At 45.5% G+C, this 27,733-nt stretch overlaps 1 protein-coding gene across 8 annotated transcripts in view; it reads right to left on the reverse strand.

Annotated features, from left to right (window-relative positions):
• Positions 1–26,958, reverse strand: part of tcf4 (transcription factor 4) — a 134,420-nt gene extending 107,462 nt beyond the window's left edge. For 4 of the 8 annotated variants that reach the window (XM_028971073.1, XM_028971078.1, XM_028971074.1 and 1 more), the window contains exons 1-3: positions 25,146–25,328; positions 24,805–24,843; positions 24,035–24,107 (exon numbers count right to left, since the gene is read on the reverse strand). In XM_028971073.1, coding sequence (XP_028826906.1) covers positions 24,035–24,107; positions 24,805–24,843; positions 25,146–25,247 — 214 coding nt within the window. In that variant the 5' untranslated portion in view covers positions 25,248–25,328. Of the gene's footprint in view, positions 1–24,034; positions 24,108–24,804; positions 24,844–25,145; positions 25,329–26,733 lie in introns of those variants that run through there. The other 4 variants (XM_028971081.1, XM_028971076.1, XM_028971075.1 and 1 more) reach the window with 3 other exon arrangements.
• Positions 26,959–27,733: the final 775 nt, after the last annotated feature.

Consider the following 27,733-nt stretch of genomic DNA (forward strand, 5'->3'; position numbering starts at 1 on the left):
ACACTGAGGTCTTACAGCCTCCCCTCCAACACCAAACACACTCCCAAACCTCAGCCCTGACATGCTGATGAAGGACAGGCCACAGACAGACAGGGGGAGATGAAGGGAGAGCGAGGGAGCGCCAGGTTCTTTTATTTACCCCCCCAGTCAGCGAGCCTGGGCCTGTGATCTGGCCTGCGCTTAACCAGTGCACCCGTACACCACCGGCGTGTTATTAATTACACGCAAAAGTGTTTCTCTCTGAGCTATAAATAAGCGTGAGCACATATCGGCCGGCGGATTAAATGCACCGCTGACCTGTTTGGGAGACACAGGTGCTTTATCAAAAAGGGAGCACGTGCAACAGAGCCCCGGAATGCCACAGCCGCCCCAGACAGAGCTGGCTTTATTCCCAAAACACACGACACTGAACAAATACATGGACGTACACACACGCAGGCCAGCATGCAGCCCCGTGCAAAACAGTACAAACAACACACACACCAGCACATACACTCAGATCAATATCAGAAACACTGCTGAAACTTCTCGAGCAACCACACAGAGCCATGAATATGAACGTTGTTCCATGAATCCAGGTAACATACTTTAACGCTACTGGAAGCTTGTGAGCTATAAACACAGAAAAAAAGCATCTAGCTGTGAAGGATCTTTAAAGGAAAATTTCAATACATTTCTAAATGTCTTAAGACAGTGAATCTTCAAGAGTACCATCTCTGAACATATTTGGCTCTCCAACTCCCACCATTACAAACTGCATTAAAATCGACTAGTTTACACATTCGGCAATTCGGCAAAGAATATTATTCATTACTGACTGTCACATGCTGTATGTACATATTAACTGTACCCTGAGGGTATGAAGATTAATAGCTGCACTGCATTTTAACACAGCAGTCAACTTTTTAACACACCAGTCGACATCATTACTTGGTAGCATGGTCACTAATGTATATTCTATCTCTCCTTTGTTAGCAATCACAAAGATCAGTCACTCTTCATTTCTCTTAGGAGAATGGAATTCCATTCCATAGGAGAATTCCATTCTCTTCTCTTGTGTGTATGCCCCTATATCAGGCTTCTAATCAAAGAGTACTGTCATGATCCTGTAGCCATTAACAACAATAAAGCAGCATCTGAGATTTAAGAACAGCTTTCCTTCGAAGTAAAATCAGTGAATCACTCAGCCCTGTGCTATAAACACAGCTATACACCACTTGAGCCAAACTGTGGCTGTTCTTGAACCAAAGTCACTTTGAAGTCAAAAGGTTTGGTCTAATAGGCCTTAAGGTGCCCCTAACTGCAAACTTTTTTTCCTACTGAAGTCTTTTCATGTTTAAAGTAGAGTCTGGAGCACATGAACCATTTCAGACTGGTGGAAATGTGAGCCATTCTTCTCCGTAAAATAACTCTGTCTCTTTCTGATGTAGCGTGAGACATTAACAGGCCCATAAACCTCCACCTGAAAGAGCAGGGTGCCGGGACTGGGAATTCACCCAGCAGTTAAGAAAAGGAAAACTGGAGTGCTCTCCACTGACTCATTTATACTCACCTGGGTGACTGTGCACACACACACACACACTCTTTATTTTGGACTGCTTAGAAATAAATCTAGTACATGTGAACCTTATTAAAAACAAATGTTTAGTTTACATTTTAACATATATATTGTAAGCATATGTGTACACTTAAGTAAGAATAAGGTTAATGAACCGGTTTCTTACTATGAAATAATGATACCATGAAAATGATTTTTACAGGTGTGATGTCCAGTTTCCTACACACACAAACCCCAGCAGATTCAGGGGCCTAAGGCCATGTAGAAGGTGACAAAAAGCTCCCATGGACCCATGGGCAAAAAACATCGGTTAGACAGCTTTCATATGCTTCAATTCTGGGTCACCACTACAGAGAGGGACCGGGATGAGCAGGTGAAAGTGCGGCTCTAATGCCAGTTTTGCCCATTCACACGTTTTTCCCTCATCGAGCTGGGGGGGTGGCACGTCTGCCAGACAGGCAAGGGTGGTGTGTAAGGACACCTGCAAATGAGATGGCACTGGACCTGGCACAACTCGCCAACCTGGCATTTTCTGTGGCCAGACCAAGAAATAGGTCTTCAATGTCATGGTGGACTACCCTCTGGTATAGGTGTTTTAGACTCTGGGACTAGCAAAAAAATCAGGGATGAAAAACCATACATGGCGTTATTTCCAGTTGTCCAGTGTTTCTGAGAAGCACAACAGAAGCAGGACGTGGCTCACTTCCTCCATTACAGTGCACACAGGACATGTTTTGAGTCGGCATCCTCCATCAGCCGCTTCGGGATTTCCTCATTTCCTGGGACTAGCTCCATCCTGTTGATGTCCCTTCAGTACAGGGGTCTGTTTTGGATTTGCTCCCCGTTTTTGACCCCCCCCCCAATGTAATTTCCACCCCCACCCACGCACCCTCCACCAACACGACCAACACATTCTAGCCTATCAGCCGGCATCTACATTCTGCCAGCTATTCTAATAGAGCAGTCAACACACACACTTCATAACATGACTACAGCTCAAATGTATGCAGAAACCAGATCTCGGTGGAGCCAGCATTGTTGTGTTTAACTTTCTGTCCTCAGGTGGTTACAAGAGAATTGTCAGTAGTTTATCTTAATGTTAATATGATAAAACAATCATTAGGCCTGCTTTTTTTCCCAGCATGCCTAGTGCGATACTGTCTAAGAGGGGGCTCTTGTTTTCTCTGCACAGGGCTCTGCATTAGCCATTCTAGTCTTGATTAAACACATATCCCTGACTGGGGAAATTTGTGTCCACTATGAATTATTTATCTCTGCTTTTTATTTCCTCAGCTGCCATCTATCGAGGGAAATAGTGAAAAAAAAATGCCAACAGGTGTTACGGTTTCTCTGTTTCAAAGCCACCCCGTGACTCCATGCCACAGTGACACAGGCTAATATGGCCCACAGAGTGACAATGAAATTTAATCGAGTCTTAGGGGGTCAATTTGCAGTCTTAATTTCTAATGATATTTTCACCGCAAATGCACTTGAATAAATTGGGAGCTAATTAAAGGGAATCTTAGGGCCTTAAGTCAAGCGCAAAGTACTCCTGCTTTTTTTTCCAATTTATGCGACTATATTTAACAGATTTAGGCCATGATAGTAATGATAAGTAAATTCAGATAAACTATTTAAAAAGGGGTGTAAAAGTTTGCCTCTAAAACGTCTATCTTCAGAACGTCCTGAAAGTCCTGTACATAATGTCACCTAATATCCAAAATTCTGCTCTCTGGTTAACAGGGAGTTCAGTCATGCAGTTTACATGTTTAAAGATGCCACAGCGCATTACTCTTCTGTCCCTGAAACAAGGCGGGAGATTATCTCGTCATTACCCGAGGCAGCTCTGACAGCCTGAAGTGTTCACGTGAGAGGCACATGGGGACACCACAGAAAAAAGAAAAAAGAAAAAAACATGTTAGAAATTAAGTATGGTGTTGCAGTCAGACAGAGGACAGCTCCCAAAGCATTGGACTGAGCACACAGCCTTGAGGAGCTCCAGTGCTCGGTGTAGTGGTGCTGGAGATGCTGTTCCCAATCCGGACAGACTGAGGTCTCTGAATCAGGAAGTCCAAGATCCAGTTGCAGAGGGAGGTGTTCAGGCCCAGCAGGCTCAGCTTCCCAATCAGGTGCTGGGGAATGATGGTGTTGATTGCTGAACTGAAGTCTATGCAGAGCATTCATGATATTCATAGACTTTGTGTATGTGTCCTTATTATCCAGGTGGGTAGGGGTCAGATGCAGGGTGGTGGAAATGGCTTCGCCCGTGGAGAATTTTGGACGATAAGTGGATTGCAGCGGGTCCAGGGAGGAGGGCAGCAGGGTCTTCATGACCATGACCAGCCTCTCAAAGCACTTCATCATGATGGGTGTAAGTGCACTGGGACAGTAGACATTAAGACACAATACTGAAGACTTCTTAGGTACGGGCGCAATGGTGGTGGCCATTGGAACGACGGCAGTGCTCAGTGAGATGTGCTCTGTTAAAGATGTCAGTGAGAATATCTCTGATAATCTTATGGCTTCAGAGGAATTCAATGAAGTTTGACTGACATTGATATAACGTTATGCTGATGTAAATAAATGATATAATTGAAATACTGACTCCGTAACTTGTATACTCATAGTGCCTTCACTGTAAAAAAATAATAAAGCATCTGCAGATATGGCAGATGACCTGATCCCATTCATACTGTGTTTCTACCTTAGGTAACTAGCTAATGTGCCACCTTGACCTTTTCATAAGAATTTAGACCTTCTGCGTGGTACATAATATGACATTAATGTTCTCACATGACTTACATGCCATGAAGAAAAAACAATAGAATGCTATATTTTTTATTACTACAATATTGTTTACACCATCTATCAAGTATTTTTTCCAACTCAGTTTAAGAATGGAAATATTTGATGTCTCCTAATAACCCCATTATTATGTAGTGTACAGGGGCACCCAACAGTCATTTGTCTTACTTGTCATGAACTGCAACCATCAACGACAAGCGTTTTTTTTTTCAGTACAGCCCAAGTGGTAAAAAGTCCTAATTGAGTCATTGAGTGTGGACAGGGTGAGCTCCTTTCAGGGCCCTCCAGTGCATTACAGTGCATTACAAATCCCCTTCAGCCTGGTCCCCTCCTCGCTCATTAGGGCCATAAATCTTGGTGACTGATAGCATTTATGGGGTAAAATACCCTACTACGATGACAGAGATGTATCCTTTACTAAATCAAGCCTGGGGGACCATAATCTTAAATCTGTCTGTCAGCTCCATATCTGTCTCAGAGCTCCTACATACCTTGGGCTACTAAGGTTAATGAGAGGAAATGAGAGAGAGACCTTACTAATTTATGGCAGTAATACAGTTATTCTACAGAATTCTTATGTTGTACAATAGGTTTTACGTTACACAGAGATACAATAAAATGGAACAAAGAGAGGAGAAAACATGATTAAAAAAAAACGGTTGCAGGTAGCATAGACATAACCACATTTGCAGCTTGTTGCATGATAACAAACACAAGCAAAGCACAGGCATGTGTTTTCCTGCAAACATGGCTGCTTTGCAAAGTGGTGCCAAGTTAACCCACCCCATCCACAAGCCCCCCTGCATTACCAGGATCCCTTACAATAGTCTTCCCCTACCCCAACACCTGTTACCACCAGAGGAAACCCAGACTCACTCTCGTGCCTATTACCCGTCGTTGGTGGTTTCTTTGATTCTGGCTGCCTGGCGGATTGGCAGTTATTCTCAGACTTTCATAAGGTGCAGCTCAAGGCAAACTGGGGGGCTCTGTTCTTCCTGCCTGAACACTCACGCCATTGTCAAAATGTAGGCTACTGTGTTCCTCTGAATAATGGTGGTGGCATTTGAAGCCTTTCAAAGGCCGCTGTTACAGAAGCTGTGGCCTGGACTAATAATCACAGCGCAGTTTTGTCTGGATTGCATAAAGGTCTGTGACTAAAATTCATAGGTAAAAACGATAGGTAAAATGAATCATATTTCAATCAGACGTTTTGACCTGTGAATCTCATGAAAACATACCTCTGAAACTACAATTTAGATACAAGACTTTATGTCTATATTTTAGTGTTAATTGCAATACTGCATGGCTAACACAAGCTCCCGCAATAACAGAGTTTTTCCTCGTCTTGTTAGCCGAGAGCTGTGGTTTAAACATATCATGCCCCTAAATAAAACATCTGCAGGATGTGTAGCAAAAAAAAAAAAAATCAAAAAAAGTTCCAGAAGAAACCACGGCACGCTCCCTTTTTTCATGCCGCTTGGACTTTTGTGTACTTTCAGCCTCGTTCTCTTTAGGTTTTTAGCATGTTTGTTTTTTCTGTCTTTTGTTCAAAAAACACATTAAAGGCGAAAAACAAATAACAGATTGGGAAGCTAATGGCAAGCTAAATGGAGGGAAAAAAGTGCTTGAAGAGGAAGAAAAAAAGTCAACATCAGATATATAGGGAGGGGTGGAAAAAAAAAACTATTAGCAAGTTCAAACACGGCTTACTTGAATGAATGGCTTTCAATTTTAAAGAAAGAACTACAGATGCCAGTCCAAAAAGGCAGATTATGGATATTAAGAAGTCCTTTTCTATAGTGAAGAATAATCACCAGAATGATTCTTTTGACAATGTTCATCATTCAGATATGCTCATGTGAAGCTCTGCCAAATACGGCTTAGATCTTAGCACACAATCACAGTACGTAAAAAAACATTGCATACATGCGGCTAACTGGAGAGGGGGAGGAGAGGGAGGAAAAACCGCAATATACGCTTAACAACGCCACGGTGGGGTAAATAACTAAGTGATGTACATCAGGTTTTTTTAATTCTCTGGTGTATTTATTTATACACTTTTTTATTTATTTTCGAGTTATAACCAAAAACATCCTGTGGATAAAAGGCCATGCTCTGATGGAGAGGTGTAGCACTCGCTGGCCATAATCAGCATGGAGAGACAGTGCAAGTTGAAATGAGAAGCTTTTCAGCCTAAGCTCTCAATGGGGAGGATGGGGGATGCATTTGATCTGCTTCCAAAATGTGCTAATACCTATTAATGCCATCAAATGAGAAAACAACAAATTGCACATTAGAAAAAGAAACGGAAAAAAAGCGCCTGGCTTCCTTTAGGCCCGCAGACATTTTCTTTCCACTGGATCTCTCCAACCAAGTCATAATGCAGATTACAGGCAAGGAAAGATAAGGCACAGGTCAGACAGCCGCTCTGACCTGTGGCTGCAGATCAACTGTGCATCCGGCCAGCGAGAAAGACACAAAGCTGATTAGCCGTCCTCGTCTCTGCAGAGTTTTAGATGACAATTCAATTAATCTAGGAGCCTCCCGACGGACGTGCATTTTACTGATGGGATAATGTTCTGCACTTCATGTCCTCAGAGTGTGAGGCGTATTTACCAAACTCTGTCTCCCTGGGAACACAAAGTTTCAATTAAAGAAAAAAAAGAAAAAGTTAAGAAGAGATTCGGTCTCACAGTACCAACAGTAACAATGTGGGAGATGGGGAAGCCATGCTGTGCTGAAGAAAACAAAAAAAACTTTACATTTAAGCTTCAACAAGTGTCAACGCTTGCTCTTAAGGAAATCACCAAACAATTTGGACGTGTAAATAAGCTTTGAGAATTGTACCTGGCATCTGTTATTAATTAAGAGGCAGAATGAAACAGCCCCGTACATTTCTGTTGCGTCTGCCGACAACGCTAATCCCCCAATCCTGGGAAATAATGCAGGCATCCTGGGCTTTGAAGCTTCTCCAGGCCCTTCCTAGCTGCTTTTGTTGGCTCGCCTGGCAGATAAATAACGTTATCGCTATGCCGACTATTTCACACCGAGCTCCGAGCTCCTTCACTCCCTCGCTGCCTGTCTCGCGCCTCACGTTTTTTTGCCCGGTAACCCCTGTTTGAATATCTGAGATGAGGTTTGTCCAGTGATGTGAGACTGCAGGTAAATCTGCTCCACAACACCGCTGGCTAAGCTGCTACAGTGTGGAAACAGTTCGTAGATTTTTGTTTAACTTTCACGGTTTCCGGAAAATTTTTTTTTTATTGTTTCAGACACGGCCGATATGCCAAATGTTTTCTTTTTTTCTGGATGATGTAAAGCTCCTGTTTTCCATGAAGTCAGAAACTTTCGAACGTACACAAAGGTCAGGGAGAAGAAAAGGCTTGTTGATGTGCTAAGCTTGACGTCTGAAAAAAAACAAAGCCCCTGTCTGAAGGACAACAATGCAAACTGAGATCATTGGTGGCAACGCTGGATGTAGTCCTCACTTCCCTTTTCCTGTTTTCCAAGTGGGGATTTCCACAAATAAATTCTGACCTAACGAGTCCTGCTCCAAAACAATGCCACGCTATACTGATATGGCATAGGTCATCACAGTCTACACTGCACTACACAAAAACAATGTAATATACACCTACTAAGTAACTAGATTACGATCATAATGTCAGAGAACAAAATATAACAATGTCTATGATTTTAAAACAGAAACATTTTCAATGATATTCATAGAGCTACAGTATTTGATTTGCAAAGATATGAACCCAGTTCCACACTTTCACCCCATTATCATTATTAAAATAACCTTGATCATAAACAAAGTCAATAACATGTTATTCTCCCAAAAAGATTATTTGTTTTCAATCGCACCAGTCAACTACAGACCAACTGAACCATTGAGAAAGTGTGAATTCACAATTCTCCCAGCATGCCTTGCGTGATGCCCTCGCCTAATGAGAGGGTTGTAGCAGGCCTGGCATGCTCACAAAAGAATGGCAACATGACCGTGGGCAACCTCCGCTCTGTCGCTCCCCCATTCCATGCCAGTCCTTTTATAGCCTAGCATTATCCTGAGCTAATATGGCTGCCTAACAAACACAAAGTTCACAGCGGTTGAGAAATATGTGCCAATCGGCGCATGAGATCACAACCCCTTAAGTGCACGGTGGGTGCAACACACAAACGGCACCCAGCAACCTCCTGCCTCCCAGCTGGCTTTCGTTGGCCGTGCTGTACAGCCGGAACAGGCCCTTACAGGCCTGGAAGAAACAACCACTTACAGACGTGGCTTTTGCAAAATGAAGGTATTTCTGGGTAAGGGTTAAAAATGGAGCCTGGTGACATGCACATGCGCAAGGCATACAAAGCCATCACAGCTTTGTTCATGCAACGACAGAACCATGAGTGTGGGATAGTGACTGACCATTTATTTCTGCCTACGTAGATTCAAGTTCGCATCTTGCATTTGGACATGCTGCGCTCCATACATTCCCTTAACCATCTTGTCCAATTGAACATTCTGCACATTTTAAAGAAGTCACAACAACAGACCTTGACCACTGGATACAATTCCCCATCAACCAGGGGGTCAAGAATGATCCTTTTTCATTAACCCCCTGGGAAAAGTGACTGCAACTTACAAAACTAATTTCTGTAGAACCTGACTGGAGTCTGGACTAGAGGTTTTAGTTTATAGTGTCCAGCACAAAACTGACCTGTAACATTCCTACTGCCTTCATCAGATTACCCTACTCCTTCAGGAATGCCTTATTACTATCAACAAGGGTGGGAGAGGAGTGACAACAGGAGAAAAGAGTTGTATGAATTTCAGCACCCAACCCCCTACCAGCAGTTCCATCAGGTAAGAGAAGAAGACAAAGGTGGCTGAAGACTTCAGAGAAGGCTGTGCAAGTCTGAAGTGCCTTGATCAGAACCCCAACCCTGTTAAACAAAGCAGGGTCTCTTGTCCCTTACAATGGCAGGACCTTGTGCCACTAAGGCCAAAGTTTGCTCATGAGACCAGGCTGACGGATAATCAGAACGCCCCACACATCCAGCCAGAATCTGAGGCACAACCCCCCAGTTAACTGGGACCAAATCCAACACTGCCATGTTTTAGACTTGTTCAATAATCCCTAAAAATGATGACACAATAATCTGAGAGATTTACGCACAACAATATCCATCACAATATCCATAAACCATAATACTGTAGGATTTATCAATAGAAAACCATCCAACATGGCCTTGTTTATTTAATAAATCGAGTAACATGAATGCTTTAGTAATAGCAGGAATATTGTGTACATGAAACTGGTGTTTAGATTATGTTGATACTAATGATATATGAATATGCATGAGTAGAAAAGGATAATAATTTATGGGTTTATCATGAAACATTGAGCAGCCAGTCAACCCCCCTGGTTACAACATCTTAAAACTTCATGGGTCTCACCAGGATCTGAGATGGCTGGTAACCATGACGTCACAGCAGCCGCGCGACAGCCACAAATGCCCGTTTGTTTGTGCAGCTTTCTCCACTACTCTAAAAGTCAGATGTTGTTTATTTATTCCTGATTTTTATTCTTAGGGCAGGACTGTGTTTTCCAAAAAAAAACAAAAAAAAAAAAAAAGCGTATTTGGCCTTGGCTTTTTTTGGGCAAACACCTTTCTTGGAAAATACTGCAGATTACTGGCTAATTAACAGGTGCTCAGCTGGGAGCGCAGCCTTGACATTTTTTATATCATAAATTTAGTTGAAATGACAGGAACAATACAGTTTTACCCAGGGGCTACAGGCTCTTTTTCGGGCAGCAGAAGAAATGTTTGGTGTTGGGGACGATTTGTTTACAGAGACTGCGGAGAGTGGCTGGTAACGTAGGGATGGTACACTGGCATAAAACATACACGCAGACATTAATTATGCCAACAGCAAAACAAAAGCAGCCAGAGCCCCGCGTCCCCTCCAATGCGGACACACACCGGGGTGAATCTAAGTGAAGATGAAACTAATGTGAAACTAATGTGTTTACCCCACCAAATAATTCATTGGCCTACAGACGGGACGGCAGGCGAACAACCCAACAACAACTCTTCCCCATGCTCTCCACACCCCTCCATTTCCAAACTGCCAGTAAGCCTTAGAGGTCACTCGTCATCTGAGGTCTGTGTAGGAGATGCAGTGACGGCCTTGCTGCACTTCTCAAGGCCTCCACGTCCGAGGGAGGACGTGGAGCCGATAAAGGGGAATTGTGGGAAAACAGCGCTGTGAAACACCTGCTTTGTTTTGACCCTCTCAGAGGGGATAAGCGCAGTTCCCACACATTGGGAATTATATCTTTAATGATGTTTGTGCATGTGATGTATTGACGGGTGCAAGATAAACCATCCAGAATAAGGAAGGGTTGTGGATGAGAGTTGTCAATCTGGCTCCTCCCATTTTAAATAAACTGAATTAAAGATAATTATTACACACCGACAAAAATAGTAGTTAGATTCTCTTCTTCAAGATTCAGGCGCAACGTTATGCCACGCAGCTGCTATGCTAACAGCTAGCTCAGCTTCCTGAAAGTCCACGTGCATCGGCCCCTGGCCATAGACGAAGTTGGTGGTGTCACCCTGATTAAAGACTCGTTTGGGTTCTAACAACTAAACACTTCTATGGGTTGTAGCTTTTTAGGCTGCTAATTTTTCATTTCCCCTCAAATCAAAAGAGTGCTGGCAGTCCCTCCACCTCCACTGCACTGTCAGATCTCACCTCGATACCCATCGCCGTAGAGACACCCTCGCCTGCGCTCAGAGGAGATGGCATTGGGATTGACACCTTCTCCTCGCCCTATTCTTGGGTTTGGAGTACCCGAAGTGAGAAAGTGCTAACAAGTTAGCAGCCAGTGAGGGTGCAAGCACACACATTCTCCTCGAGTCAGTAGAATCTGAGACTAAAGAGAGCTTCATTAAAGCACACACATGAGGAGGCTTTTGTCATGAAAGAAACAATGACCTGGTTCCCTTCCAATGGTTAACGTGTAGAAAAACAGGCCCTGGTGAAAAGAAAGGAGGGACTCAGCGCTGTCTGATCTCATCTCTGCGTAAATTGTATCAAATGTCGTTCACTAACTACATTAGAAAGCAATTACAGCTTAATGGCTGTCTAAATCCATTATCAACATTCATCTAACCTTTAAATATTTAAAGATAATACCTATTTAATTTGTGAAATTTAATGGACTGCGCGAGTGAGTGCACGTCCATTTAGTGCTACCTCCCCCCTCCTCCTCCTCCTCCCGCTCTTCCTCTTTTCAGCAGACCCCTTCCTCGCTCGCCCGCCCTGTAAATCTCTCTCCAAAAGCCCCCCCCCCCCCCCCCCCCCCCGCCCCCCGTCTCTGGATGGATGGCGTAGCGCTGCCCCAGTCGAGTGCGCGCTCGTTCGTGTTGAACCGCCGCTGTTAAAAGGCCTGTTCCGACAAACTAGGGGAGGCACTTTAAACTTACAAATGCACCGGGCTACAGCTGCGATTTATGTTTCACGGGCCTCTTTTGACATAATAACATTTGTTTTATAGGCAGTCGTCGGCGCGACAGGCAGAGCGGTAACGTGCCGCCGGTCGGAACAAGAGCAGGCGACATTGGACTCACCTCAAAGAGGAGGCACGCAAACAACGCCTTTTTCTTTTTTTTTTAAGGGGATGTGCCGTTGCATGTGCTTTGAGTTGTATGGGAATAAAAAAAAAAAAGCAGCCTGAGGGAAAGGGAAAAAAAAACATGAAAGGAAACCAAAAAAAAAAAAAAAAACCCAGCCTCTCATTCAACTCATAAAACGCGAACAAAAACAGAGCGGGTCATTAGATAACATAACGTGCCACGCATTGTGGGCTGAGCAGACGCTGTTTTCTCTCTGGCCGGTGTAAATTGTGTGAGTGGAGTTTAAGTCGAACGGACAAACGAGTTTATTTCATTAGCCGAGGGGTTCGGCGAGAAGCTGAAAGGTGTTCCTGGGGGGTGGGGGGGCAGCTTAAGCGCGTGTCAAAATCGAGCCTCAGAGGAAAGTCAGGAGTTTAATAAAAAATAATGTTTAATTTGCACCTCTGAAAATAGCGCATTTAATGCGATATTAGAGGTAACACGAAGCAAGCGGCATGCATGTTTTCATAAATATCAAAACCTTGTGTGCATCTCACTTGTCATACCTTAACAATCCAACGCTGAAGAAACAGTTCATCCTCCCACACGGGTTTCACTGCCAACATCATTCACAACATTTATTTAAAAGGGAAAAAAAGAAAGAAATTGCCAATTTACACGTTTGACAATCTTTGGTTTATTGTGGTGGCCTTGTGCTTCTTTCAAAGACTCGCAAAAGTTCTTAGGAATCCAACTAACACTTCGTACAATGAGCCCTAATGCAAGCCATGTGTGCAAGACGACAGGCTGCTCGTCAATTAACACACCCAGGCAGAGGAGTCAACTAGCAGGAAGAACGGCGAGGGCAGGGACAGAAGAATGGCTTTCAGACAAAACACACGCGCGCGCGCGCACACGCAACTTCTTTTAAAAGACAAGCAGATTGCATTTTTCAAAGGCAGACCCATGAAAGAGAAAGGGGGGGGGGCTCTTGCACGTCTTTGACGCAAGGCCTCCTGCATCAACCTCTCCCATTCACACGTCCAAAAGGAAACATATGCTGAGCCACTAATCTTTCTGACATCACCGAGCGGATCCAAGATATCATTATTGCAGGAGACGTCCGCACCTTAATGGTGTCAAGTGCACCTTAGTCACGTCGCCAGGGTTGAGGTGGTGCTGGTGGTGGGGGAGAACAGAACGGAGGAACAGACATATGGAGGGACGGGAGAAAGAGCCTGACCGCGACGGAGGGAAAAGAGACGAGAGAGCTGCAATTGGGGAGAGGTGCTCCTGCTTTAATGGGCTTGTAAACAGGATGACAGATGATCGGATCATCAAAATATTGAATGCGGGGACGTGTTATATCACACGTATAGAGCACCAATTAGACAGAGGCTTGTTAGCATGTATACAAGCCTGCTGAGAGATGACCACCAGTGGCACATAAAAAACAGGCAAAGGCTGTGAGCTGCAGCCTTTCTTCTTCTTCTTCTTTTTTTTTAAAGCCATTACTTAAACGTTTACATTAAAGATGAGCAGAAAGGCACGAGGCAGAATGGCGGCACGGCTCGCGAAGAACAATAGACTGCTGATTTGGGCTGCGGTCCAACATCCAGCATGAAACATTTATTCTCCCTCTCCCTTTTACTGGAGGCTTTAAATACTATAAAAACACCGCCGTGAGAGTTGTGAAATTATTTTAACAGGCAACGGGGAGTGCTCTTAATTGACACGTGCATTTCCAGCCACACGCACATCTATTTGTGCGCAAATACTGATGTGCGCAACCAACCGTATTTAAGGGTCCGTACAGGAAAGGTTTCATCAACCCCAAAATTTCTATCAGAAATGGCCTCTATTTAGCGCAGACAATGAGACCCAATGGATTGTGGGATAAGAGCATGAACTGAAATTTCCTGACATCTGCCTTATGTCATCCTAATGAGAAGTTAACTCAAAGCATTCTGGGAAACAATCCATTTTATGTGATCTGTATCATATCTGTATGAAGCTAAATGAAAATATAGAAGAATTTTACACAATAAAATGTTTAAGTAACCCTAGAAGTCTATGGGCTTACTTGGGTCAAATTTGCCCAAAAAAGAAGGCTAAAACCTCACCCTTTCATTTTGAACTTTGACCCACAAAAGAATGCTATGAGCTGGTTTACTGAAGACTGACATGTTGGCTTTGATTGGTGTTAAAATGTGTCAAAAGTCTGTGCACCCCTGTCTATTATAAGGAACATATTACTAACAATATTAATAGTATATAATATTAGAAAATGTAGTACTATCTAATCTTAAAATATTAATATGTGTGATCAAGAGTTAAGCTTTAATGATATCTCTTCAGAGATGGAAAAACGCAAAAATGTATAAATGTTCATTAAAAACTGCAGTCTACATAACTGCTACATTATAGATATCATCTGTATTCAACAGCTGGTATATACTTAATTTATTTATGTATATAATGAACAGTTATTTTAATAATACACATACCACAAGGGACAGGTATAATGATGAATTAGGTCAATATGTTCTTGGGCTTAGTGTAACATTTAAGAAGATAAATGAATGATATGAATGTGTGTACATACAGAACCTAATAATGAAACACTAGAAACTCATATTCCTTTATTTCCGTGTTTGAAGCAGGAAAGCTGCGACAGTGAAGAAGTGACCCGAGCTGAACTGGTCTGACTAATTGAGAGACAGCACTAAAAAACATCAGCTGGAGGTTTAACCTCTGCGTTTCGCAAGAAGAGATGAAAGTGGCAGCCGGGCTACTGACACCGGGGGTTAAGGCCACGAGCATTTCTCACACTGCTGTCACGTCTTATTTCTTCCTTTTTTTGCGCAGTCCTTTGAGGACTACCAGGCCATTAAACAAGGACTAAACAAACTTCTAGCGGTCCCTCTCTCTTATGCTTTTTCAAAAAACGAAAATGAAAACACAAGTGTAAGTGAGAAGGCAATTGCCTTAAAAACAGGTAAACATTTTCAGCATGTTAATTTGCAGCAGTTTAGCATGATGACAACAATTCATACTCTTAAAAAAAGAAAAAAGAAATAAATCTCCGCTCATGAGCTGCAAATGAAGCTTAAGATATTTTGTTAAAGCAGCACTACATTTAATTCACACGTTGGTTAAGAACTCGCTAAAGAGCGTCTCTCTCCCTCTCTGCTTTTTTTTTTTCTCCTCCTGCGCTGAAGCGAATGTGGATTCAGTGTGAGTATCACACCATCACAGCGCTCACTCTCCCAAAGACCCAGAGCCCAGGAGGCCAGTGTTTCTGCTCTCACCACTGCTAATGGGGCCAACACACGCCTCATCCCGCTCGCCAACCCTGTACCTCCGACAAGCCCGCGTCTCAAAGTCACATCGGAAGGTGCATAATCAGGGCCCACCAATTCATAAGTAAACGGCAATCATTAGTTTTTGGCGAAGAATAGTTTTGTGACAAAAACGAATGTGCTTACATTTATTCCCTTGGCAGACCCTTTTATCTGACTACTCTGTATTGCGAGTCAAGACATCAGTAACTACAGAAAATTACTGTGAGTAAATTCAGAGGAAGTGCTTAACAAGACAACATGATTACACCTCAAACATGTGAAGCACGTTTTTTAGTTCTGTCTTGCGAGACTCTGAAGAACCTGTGGATTAATTAAATAATTTTTTTTACAAAAAAGCGAAATCATTCATAATAGGGGACCTTTTGATACAAATTTCTGCACAGAAGAGCTACTTTCAGAAGCTTTACAAGTCCTTCCAGGTGTATCTAGTTGGATTCATAGTTCACAAGTAGAACAAGTTGGATAATGCTACTTTTGCCCCACCAGCAAATTTAGATGGCAACTTCATAATTGTACTACTCAGTGTGCTGCTCAACATAGTAAACTGAAAAAAATGACAAAATGTCAGGGCGCATTATCTAATAATTTACAAGTCTAACAGCTGGCCAGGACACATCAAATATTAGACCTAAAGTACTACCATGTGGTATAAAAAATGTGAATAAAAATGTGGAGTGCATGCACAACAAAGCCCTGGTTCAAAATTGTTATGTGCAATGGACCAATCACGTCTTTAGTCGGGTGCTAAAAATAGTCAAGACTACACTATACTCAGTAATAACAGTCTATCTACAGGCACCCACACCTATTAATGCTGCTGTTTTGCTCTTTAGCAGCGGTTACCTCAGAGGCAAAAGCTGTCAAAGCCACACCTGCCAGAGGCTAACCCAACACCTGTTCCCACCATTACCCAGGAAGGACGAGATGGGGGAACCCGTGAGAGCCCCTGCCAAGGCAGATGGAGGAAAGGAGGCATGATCTGCAGGGATGGACGAGTGGAAATTAAGGTATTAATTTCCGTTCCAACTCTGTGTTCCTCACAAGGGGTGAACATTACAATGGTTCAAAAACAACGTGACCAACAGCAGTGGTGGCCTTCTTAGTGGTCTTAATATGGGTTAGTGAGGTCTGCTGTATGGCTGTAAAAGCATTTCCCCACGAGAGTGTTCATGTGTGTGTTTGATTTTTTTCCCCAGAGATAATCAATTGGACTGAGATCTGAGATTTGGTCGTCCACAAAAATGCCAGGCCCTAAGGATTCCACAGCAGAACACTGTTCAGAACATCACACTGCCATTGCGAGATTGCCTTCTTCCCACTGGTCACTGGTTGTCTGTCCTTGCACTACTTCTGGTAGGCAAGGACAGGAACACTCAGACCTGACTGTTCATCTAATACATATCCAACCCTTGACCTGTTCCACAGGGGCAGCGGTGGCCTAGAAAGTAAGGAAAGGACCGTTAATCGAAAGGTTGTCGGTTTGAATCTCGAACCACGAAGATGCCACTGAGCTGTCACAGAGCAAAGCACCGTCCCCACACACTGCTCCCCGGGCACCAAGGGTGATGGGTTAGCAGCAGAGAAAACATTTCATTGTGTGCACCGTGTGCTGTGCTGCAGTGTTTCACAATGACAATCAGTTCACTATACAGTAACCACATAATCCATGTTATTGACTTCACATGTCAGGGGATTTCATTTTGTGTCAGAAATCAGAACTGCAGGTTGCATGTTTAACACTGAGCACATCCCCTCACCCAAGACTCTTTCAGCCCTTGCTCCATGAGTGAGCAGACTACCCCACCCCCATGCCCCTGCCTCATAAACCCCCACCCAAAAAACAAAATCCTCACAGTGCCACTGCATCGTGCCCCTCAATAGCGGGAGGGGGAAAATGTGAGAGAGTGAGACCCCGCCCAGACAGGCAGGCAGTCCAGGCTGAGCTCTGCTCACTAAATGGCAGGGTTTGTTTTATTACTCCGAGCTGAACACCTGCAAACTTTGAGGAGGGAAAAGCAGAGGGAGAAAAAGGAGGGAGGGAGGAGGGGAGAAAGCTCGCTGTTCGAATGCTGAGGGCAGACAAAAGCCTTTCATGTGAGAGAACCTGTGTGGGAAATGACTTTACTTAAGCTCTAGTTACATTCCACTGTCCCAGGCTGTGCTACACACTCTCACAATACACACAAACACACTTTGAAATAATACACACATGAAACAGTAAAAAAAACAGAGGTGGACAACTGGACGTTAATTCATATTTTCAAATGTATCATTGTGTAAACGCTAATATATTTCCCCACAATCCTAAATAAGAACATATATTTTTAATGGTAGCTACTAAATCTGTTTTTGGATTGGATATAAACATTTTAAAAAGATTACAGGTCAGACCATTACGTAGGTAGAACCAGGCCTTGTTCTAGACCCCCTCAGCTTTATTACAAGTGTGAACCTCTATGATGTGGTTTCAGCACCTGTAGCCCCTTCTAAACCAGGTAAAATATTTTATCCTCCATATTAAAGTCACATTTTCCAGCTCGGCTCTCTTCACACAGGCGTCTGTGAAAGCCCACAGGGGCGTGAGAGGCAAAAGACCGCAAACCCTGGCACCTCACACTGCTTTGCAAATCAGTCCAGCCATTCAGTTCTCCTCTCTGGGATTTGTTTCAATGCAAAGTCAATGGCGGCGGCTACCGAAAAAACAACAACAACGCCATAAATGAACATCTATTGGATAATTGCTGCTGTAATTACTTCAAGCTGTTTCGAATGGACACTAAATAACTAGTAGAAAAAAAAAAAGGGGGGGGTAAGAATGATCCCAACATCCCACACTGAGGTCAAAAGCCACAGACAGCAAAGGCTGGATTTCCTCTCTCCCAAAATAATCAGACAAGGTCATCGGCCGACACAGAGAAAAACACTCAGGAATAAAATTACAGGCCAGCTACGCATGCAGAGGCCTGCAGACAACAGACAAACATTGCTGTATACGTGTTGTAGCTTCACACACACACACACACACACACGCTCGCAAAGGCATATACACGATACTTAACAGCAATAGAGAAGGCCCTGACATGGCAACATGAGGTGCGTATCACTGTACCAACAGCCACCATCAAGAGCAGGAGAACAGACTCAATCATAATAACAGACACACACACTGACACACAAAACCAGTCCAGTCCCTCATATAGCCACAGACACGAATATCTTATGCACACAGTCCACACCCCTCCCACAGCAACCCACTGCAGCCCAGCCCTGCTTACTCATCTGAACTGACCGTTGACGTCAGAGACCATCAGGCTTGTTGGAGCTGATGCCTGTAAATGCCGGACCATTTGGGCCGACCACATCCACAGGATGAGACCTTCCAGGGCTTCACCGCAGCCCAGGATGCAGGCTGCTTCATTCAGAGGAAACAGTGGCACTCAGCGCTCTGCCATCTTCACCGCAGTTCAGTTCATCCTGCCTCAGCCCTCTCCAGCATGGATGCCAAACATGCACAGGACAGATGTGTAAACATGTGTTGTGTGTGGTATTGACGTTCTACAAACGGCCACAAGTGGAACTTGAACAGGAAGTGGAAATTTGCAATGTTTTTGTTTTTTCAGGCCGATTAAGCTCAAGGAATAAAAAAAACAAAATGGATCAAGCAAAGATGACATCCAGCTCTACCATGTACACAGCCAACACACACAGCCCTATTCTAAAAACAACCAACACCGCATGCACGCACACACACACACACACACACACACACACACAGTCACCCACACAACCCTATTAACTCTCGTCTCCCTGGCCTGAATCTACAGCAGATGGCACCAGGGGTGTTCCAGCAGATTTATAAGCAGGGGGCAGGGGCAACCCGAAACACAGAGAACAAGAGAGACAGAAAAAAATAAAATATAGAGGAAGAGCTTGAGAAGCCAGGAGGCCACAGGCCACGGCCACACAACAATCATAAAAGCAAAGGAAGAAAACTCCAGAAACAACAAACAAGAGCATTCACCCATCCGTCCATCCATCCACCCATCCACACTCAGCCACACGCACTCACAACAGCGGAGGCTTGTGCCTCTCAACGCAGCCAAGCTCAGGTGTGGATTATAAAGTGCAACAGTGGCAGCAACCGCCACAGACGGAATAACCCTGAACCTTGGTCCTTACAGAAATGTCCAGAAAAAGGGGGAAAAAACAGACAGAATGGAATAAGAAAAAAAAAACACACACAAGACAGGAACCACACTGACTTTGATTTCACGTCCGCTCCAGACAGAAGAAAATAAGCGCTTCCCCCACCCCTTTCCAAATTGAGAATAAAGTAGTCTCTCAGAAACACAAATGCCATTGTGTCTTCAGCCTCCCCTACAAAACATGAATACAGGTATGGTGTGTAATGCACTGCAAGAGGTGAGGACTTGTGTGTGTGTGCGTGTGTCCTTTTCAAAGGCTTACAAAACCAACCGGCAGCATGGGGGCCTTTCATAATTCAATTTACACAACATGCCGTCGGGCCATATCGGCTTTTAATATATACCACGCGTATCCCACAAAAGCAGCTGGCATTTTAAGGACCTTCTGAGACTGTCCACACAAATGTGTTTCCTCTAGACTGAATCTTCTGGCTGCTGTTACTTGCCAAGCAGTCCTGTGATTTCATAAAGAAATGTCCCGAACCACCTCTAGACTGCTGCTTAACGAAAAAGATGCAAGCCTGGAAGGCACGCCCACTTTTATGTGATTACTCTGGGCTGCACCTCTGTCATGTGACAATGCATTCAGTCAGAGTAAGATTTTTCTCATTTGTTATAACTGGTTGTCATCGTGTCACAGTCCAGCATGTGGCAGCAAAACGTGGTCAAATATGCACTGTGGCAAGGTGACAAGACACAACTAACTTACACACATCAATGCGTGGTTTACTTACTGCACAAAACCTAAATGTAACATCAGAAAAGCTCTTCTAGAAAGCTATCATGACTATCACGAAAGCACCCACCTCTGAAGTACTGTCATCAGCTGACCCAACCAGCAATAAAACCTATAAACCGAGTAGTGAATGAAGAACTAGTCAGTTCCCTAAAGAACCAGTCCCCCCCAGGACACAAGGCACAGGTCAAACTAATCTCCACACAGTCCCGTCTTGGTGGCGTCTACCATTGTTGTGTCCACCATGGCAGGGAAGTCCCAAGAATGTGTTCGGCCAATCAATCTACACTTCAGTAAGTGACAGTCCTTTGTGTCGGTGTAGACCCCTCCCCGAAGTTGGAGCTAAATACATTCCCCCAAACCAAGTATAAATGTTCCTAGTTCCAGTGATGTGAAGGACATTAGACCGTCGCAGGCTCAGTCCTTAAATAAATAAGGTCCCTTTTGCTAGGGTCTGTTTTGTTGCTCACACATGCAATCTAACTTCAAGCTGGCAGCTCAACCAAGAATAGCAATTGACCGGGTGCAGACTGAACAGAACAGGGTTCTTCCCACACCATAATCCCCGTCAGGGTGGTGATTTTATCGGCAGGCATTCCCAACTGCGTGAGTGACATTCCCACACAGTCCCGGCAGGGAGGCAGCAGATTCCCGGCAATGTGTTCTTTCCAGTGCCCAATCTGAGCCTGTGACACGGTAACAGGGAAATATTATCAAAGCCTTCGAAACCTAGGACAAATCGCCTCAGCACAGCGTGATTGATAGAAAAAAAAAAAAAAACAGCGTGCCGCGTGTGACACGTTAGCATTAGCTTCCTAACACCCCCCCCCCCCCTCCCCGCTACGGTGGCCGTTGCAGCGGCACGTCTCCGTGCGTCAGTCCCCAAACAAGTGCGCCGTCTTAATTAAACTTCTCCATGTCGGAGTGTGCTTTTCACCTATGGAGTTAATTGTAAGCCAGGTTGACATTCGCATGTCTCCATTTGCAAAGAAGTAATTATACGTTTTCATTCATTTTTACCTCCGTATGAGCAGGTGCAGCGATGAGCATAACACCTCTTCACTGCTGCGAGCCTGGGCCTAGAGATTCAGAATGGCAGTCATGACTTTGCAGCACTCCACTTACGGTGACACCAGAGGACCGCCGCTCTAATGGGACAATTCAGTCAGGAAGCCGCTCAGCCCGTCGTCTCCTTAAAGCATGGGAGCTGAAGGAACCTCGTTTTGCCCTCCCTGTGACAAATTAAGCTCTTTTCTCTTTGACATACCGAGTCAAATGGGCTTCGTACACGCACTGTAATATAAACACGGCATAATTAGCGTCCTAACACCATCTATCATGTCACGACTTCTAAACAATGCTGTAAAGATGAGCGCCGCAAAGTACCACCTTTTATGTAAAAACAAATACTAAATTATTAATTATTCATAGATTATTATCATTTTATGAAGACCTGGGTGAAATACAAATCATGCATAATTTATGGGGGCGTCCTGCAACCACGTGTGCACTCTAATGTCCGCTTTATGAACAGTGCAAACATGTTACTTACACTTGAGTTTGCAAGGACCGCCACGAGCCCCCTGAACCACCAAAGTTCTCCATTCAGATCGAGATACTTCCACACCAGACCACAAGAAGAGCTGCCCTTGTCCTTGCACGTAACTTAAGAGCGGATAAAACAGCCACAGGTAAACAAAAGACTAAAGCTCATCAAAAGTCGCAGCACAAATAATAAACGGCTAACCTTAATCGGAAAAGGGGAGGGGGGCAGGACATAACACGGTCAGAAGAGCTCCAGAGCATTGTGGGAAACGCTCCGTGCTGGTGTAACCTTGGAGGGGGAACAAAAAGAGCCGGGGAAGGGATCGTTTTTCAAGTAGGAACAAGTTGGGAATAAGCCGTAAATCCCACCTGGTACTGCAGGGCCTCGGCCTCAAACAGCTGATGGGTGCCGTGCCATCCACCATTTTTCTCCCGTTACTGCGCGTCCTGCACATCATTCCTCCTCCTGGGCGGCAACAGTGGCCGGGACGCTTTCAAGAGTTGTCTTCATTTCCATGTACTTCCCCCCAGCAGGATAAGGTCTGATTCGCAGTCAGAGCCTTGAAATTACTGCCTTTATTTTTGCACTAATTATTAGTATTAGATAGTAAATAGTGCTAATAATATTGCTATTATGGCTAAAATGCCTATTAATTTTTAATCCGGTGCACAATTAAAGCATGTCTGTGTGTATATGTGTGTGCATACGTGTGTGTGTGTGCGCGCTTTTCCCCTCTCTCTTTTTTAAGTCGTTCTGCTTCCTGGGAACAAGACAAAGAAAAACTCTCAGAGGCAAAGCGATGGTGGGAGGAGGAGAGAAATCAAGTCTTAAGTGACTGGTTCTCTCTGCTTCATCTTTATTTTGAATGCAATCAGTCCCTTTTGACTGACAACCATGACCAAAACAGATTGGAGTGAATAGCATGAGGGAGCAGTCAGGCTGGTGGGGAGTGTTTTATCTGTCTGGGTACAACTGCATCAAACAGGAGCAGGATTTTATTAAAACACTCTTACTCTCGACTGTGACTTAATAAGCTATGCCGATTAGCAGAACAAAAATATGGCATGCGATCAGGCCTATCTGCCTGAACCCAAATTTCTCAGATGCAGAGGGGTTGGCACAGGCACGGGGCTGAGCCCTGCCGCGTGTGTGTGCCCGTCGCCTGCCACCGCGCTCACAAAAGAAAAATAAAACGCCAGCCATGGATTTGGTTTTTTTTTTTTTTCCTCCCTCTCTCTCTCGCTCTCTCTCTCTCTTTTTTTTTTTTTTTTGTCGAGCGATTGCCTCCTGAGCTGATGTTACAGCTTGAGCAGATAAATAAAGTAAATATAGCATATGTGGCCCACACACGTAAGATTTACGGAGACCTTTTTTTTGGGGGGGTTGTTGTCAATTCGCACTTTTTACGAAACATTTCCTCGTTTCACCGCTGCCAACTGCAAGTTGCGTGGCAACCGGGTAGCGGTGGTTTCAACCCCAAATCGCCCATCAGCCCCTCCCCCCCCGGCCCTTTCCACGACTTCCCAACCCTGTGCAAAACTGCAGCACAATTCACAGGAAAACACGGGATCTTGGGGGCGGAGGGGAGGGAGCCATGTCATTTGGAGCAAAAAACGGAAAAAAACAAAAACGAAACAACGCCCTACGAAGCCGCGCGTTTGGGATGGCTTGAAATGCGGTGAATTACGGCACCTGGCCGCTTCCCCATCTGATCGTGGGTTGTGATGAGAGCACCAGACAAGTCAACGCTGGCTCAACACCCATTGCACTCGGCCAGTGTCCCGTCTACGGAAAATGGCTGACTCGCCTTTCTACCAAAAAGTACCTGATCGACGTTCTTGCAAAGCTACGTAAAAACACCCAAAAAAATAAAACTCACGAGCAACAAATGTATGCACAAGCAACAAAAAAACACAAAAAGCTATGGCCCAAAAAATTGCAAAATCACACATTACTTAAAATATCGTGTAAGTAATGGTCCAAAAAAGTCCAAGGCTTTAAATCACAATGGTCTATAAATACACATGCGCCTCAGCGCCGGTTCTGCCTGTGTGCCACCCGCCCGGCCTGGGCGCAGTAGGCGCCACCTCTGCGTTTTCAACCCGCAGGCCCGGCCAGAGCCCGGCGTGCCAAGCAACGCGACAGTGACACCGGTGACAGCGACCGTGCGACGGGGGGTGGGGTGGGTGTGAGGGGACGTACTTGAGCCTGAGAAATGTCCACTTCCCAGCGAAGCCGGTCCGTTCTTCCCGCCGCTTACGGGAGGGGAAAACATCTAGGAGGCAAAGCAGGAGACAGGGAGAAGCGTTAAACCAGCCGGGTTTCTGGGGGGGGGGGGACTTTCAACACACCATGCACGCTCATTCTAACGCTAAAGCACACGCACAAGTACTCGTTTCACTGCGACACCCACGTGCGTGGACATTTACGTCCGTGCGTGCGAGCGATGCTGCTGCTATCGCGACAGAGACGGTCAAAGTTGCGCGTTTTACTTAGACGTGATGGGGAATAAAAGACACACACACACACACACACGACAGCAGCAGCATCGCTAAATCCGTGTCGTTTCACGTGTAGGAAATTTAAACGGCGTTGCTTTACTTTCTATTTGCGTCTGGCAGCTCTCATACGCGGAATGACTTTTTTTTTTTTTTTTGTAAATGGACACACAGCCCATTTGGTTTAAGAAAACGTGTCCGAAGGTGTCGTTTTGCCCCGAAAAGAGAGAAATATCTGCCGGGCTTTTCTCTTTTTTTTTTGGGCGGTGGCGGCGGTGTTGAAATAATCGGGTTCAGCTACAAGAAGGCACCGAGCGCAGAGAAGTGAAAGGGACCCTGAACTTCCACCACCGCCTGAGCCCGGCAGGGTCCGACCCTCCCCGGGACCCTGACAGCAACAGCACGTCATAATAAAACACTGGAATCAACAGAAACAAGGCAAGGGAGAAAATACTTAAAAGCAGGATATACTACCATTGATGTTGGGAACATTTTCAAATCGCTGTTTCGCATCTATAAGACAACAAAATTACTAAATGCAATATCATGTTTCTCTACACATAGGTTGCAAAAAAAAAGAAAGTAAAACTTCATGATTTAAAAAGCACACAAAAAAAACTTTTTGACGTTGCATTACAAGCGTAGACTACATTGTTTGAAAGACTTTTTAAAAAAAAAAAAAGAATGTCAGAAATGCAACAGATCTGAATTACACCACAGCATAAGAAAAAGGAAACAATTCGCATGCAAAGCAGAATGTAAACAGTCGGCGGCGGCGGCGGCGGCTCGCGTGGAGCGTGGAGCGGGTCGCTTACCGCGGTGAAATCCAATAAGTCGCTCAGCTCTTTGTCTGTCCCTAAGGCGGCCATTCGCTGTTGGTGATGCATTTTAGCGAAATCGCGCAAACCTAAAAACATGGAAACAAAAAAATGTCGCGGTCAGAAGACGCCCGGTCTCGCGCTGACAGGAGGAGGGGAGGGGGGGGAGCGGCGTGGGGCGGGGGGGGGGGGCGCTCCGATCGCTAATTTCAGATCTTCCACGCACAAAAAAAAAAAAACCAAAAAAAAAAACCCACGGACGACTCGAGTCCCAGGATCCCGTCCTTTTTTCTTTTTTTTTTTTTTTAAAAAAAAAAAAAAAGATGCCGCTTCTCCCTCTCAGCGCACCATTATGCAACAGGAGGTTTTAGATGCGCGGGGGGTAAAAAAAAAAAAAAAAAAAAAAAAAGCCGCGTTAATCCGGCGAAGGAGCGACGCGAGTGGAGACGGGGCAGCAGCAGCAGCAGCGGGAGGAGCGGGCGGGGGGGACGGGAGCAGCCTTCTCCCCGAGTCCGGCCGCGCAGGTTAAACGGGAAGATCTGGAAGCGACAATCCCGCGGAAAAGCGAGGGGGAAGAAAAATCAGCCCTCCACACAAATAAATAAATAAGTGAATAAACGAAGGCGCAGCGTGAGAGAGGGAGAGCGGGGGGGGGGACGCCGGGAAGCGGCTCATTTGGTCGCTGTTGTTGTTGTTGTTTGCTTGTTTTTTTTTTTTTTTTTTGATGTCCGACTTCTATCACGTTTGAATTCGCGGGCGAGTTGAGCCCCGGGGTGCGTGTGTGTGTGTTCGGGGAGCCGCCCAGCCACCTTTTCGTACTGATGGGTGCGCTCGGCGCGGGGTGAACGTGTCCGGTAACGTCGCCCGGTGGATCGGGGCGGAAGCGCGGCGCGGTCGGGACCGACACAGTAGCCGCACCGGGGGCCTGGGGGTAGGCGGGGGGTTTGAGGTGTGTGTGTGTGTGTGTGTGGTGGGGGGGGGGTTGTTGTTTTCTGTCGGCTACGACCGGGAACACCGGGGCTATTTTAGCCCCTTTTGACCGGGATCGCGCGTTTAATAATAAATATTTTATTCGAGGGTCGCAGCAGTTTGAGCTCGATCGATAAGCGCGGCGGCCGCTGAAACGATTCCCGGTCGCTGGCGTTATTACGCTGTTATTACCGCGGCTACACCCGCCGCCGCCCGGCGTCTGGTTCAGGTGGCCAGACGCGACCAAACAAAACCCCACAGAACCCGGGAACCCTTTTAATGTCGTGCGGACACGGACGTTTTATTCAGGTTCCACAAGCCGGCGACGCTGGAGAGTCGAAAAGTTCACGGCTGAGCTCGTAAAAAAAAAAAAGTTTGTCGGCGCTGTCATTCAGACGGACGACACGCAGGGGGGGGGGGGGGGGGGGGGGGGGGGGGGGGGGGGGGGGGGGGGGGGGGGGGGGGTGGGGGGGGGGGGGGGGGGGGGGGGGGGGGGGGGGTGTGGGGGCACGACAACGACGCGACACTTAAAAAAATAAAATAAAAATTCCACACCCATTTCAACAGCAGCCACGAGCACGGGCGACAGCGCCACGGGGAGAATACGATTATTTACCTTTTTTGTGTGTGTGTGCGCGTTTCGTCACAGACGAGTACGAAAAAGAAAAAGAAAAAAACAGAAAAAAAGACAGCAAATGTCTCGAGTGTGTTCGCGCCAGCTAATCGTGCAACTTTCTCTCATCGGACGCCAAAAAGAAACACTTTCAAAGAAAAGATAAAGGGTGGGGGGGAGTCGGTAGCACGGCGAGCTAGCTGGAATCTTCGTCCGACAGCGACATTGCCGAAGAACGAGAGAGAGGAAGAGAGAGGGGAGGGCAAAAAGCGCGATTCGGGCTGTCCGGTACACATCCAGGCGTCCCCGTTCTTTTCTTTTTTTTTTCACACCCCGCGTGGGTCGCTACAGCGCGGCGTCTGTCTGGCCACTGTCCACGACTCCGGGTCGGAGAGGCGGTTTCGCAGCATGTTCTGGAGGCGCAAAAAAAAAAAAAAAAAAACAAGTCTCTTCCACATCCGGGACATCCATCACCCTCCGACTCCGGGTCACGTTAAATGACGTCGCGGTATGCACAGATCTGCCTCGACTAGAAAGTCTCTCCCTCTTTTTTTTTTGGCTCCCCTCCTCTTCTTTTTTTTTGTTTGTGCAATTTAAAAGTTGCCATGAATTAAAACTGTGCGTGCACACCCAGCGTGGGATTCTGGGAACTGACCCATGCAAAGTGTCCCGCTGTAACTTCTTGTTTCGCCACACCTAGCACACGAACAGTGTTGTCTCCATAATTCTGACAACTGCAGTGTCTGTGCTGTCTTTTACGTCGACGTAGTCCCGTGTCGTGTTGTTTCCTGTTGTTTCGTGTGGCGCCATGGAGGCCTGGACGATGGTAGTGGCCCGGAGCATGGTGCTGGCCCGTGAACCCGAAGACCGCAAAGTCACAGGTTCAAACCCCACTTGCTACCATTGTGTCTCACAGCAAGACACTTAACCCGGAGTGTCTCCGGGGGGACTGTCCCTGTAACTACGGGCGTGGATGCGGGCGTCTGATAAATGTTGTAGATGT

The sequence above is a fragment of the Denticeps clupeoides genome, chromosome 3, assembly GCF_900700375.1.
Source record: "Denticeps clupeoides chromosome 3, fDenClu1.1, whole genome shotgun sequence".
NCBI classification, from domain to species: domain Eukaryota; kingdom Metazoa; phylum Chordata; class Actinopteri; order Clupeiformes; family Denticipitidae; genus Denticeps; species Denticeps clupeoides.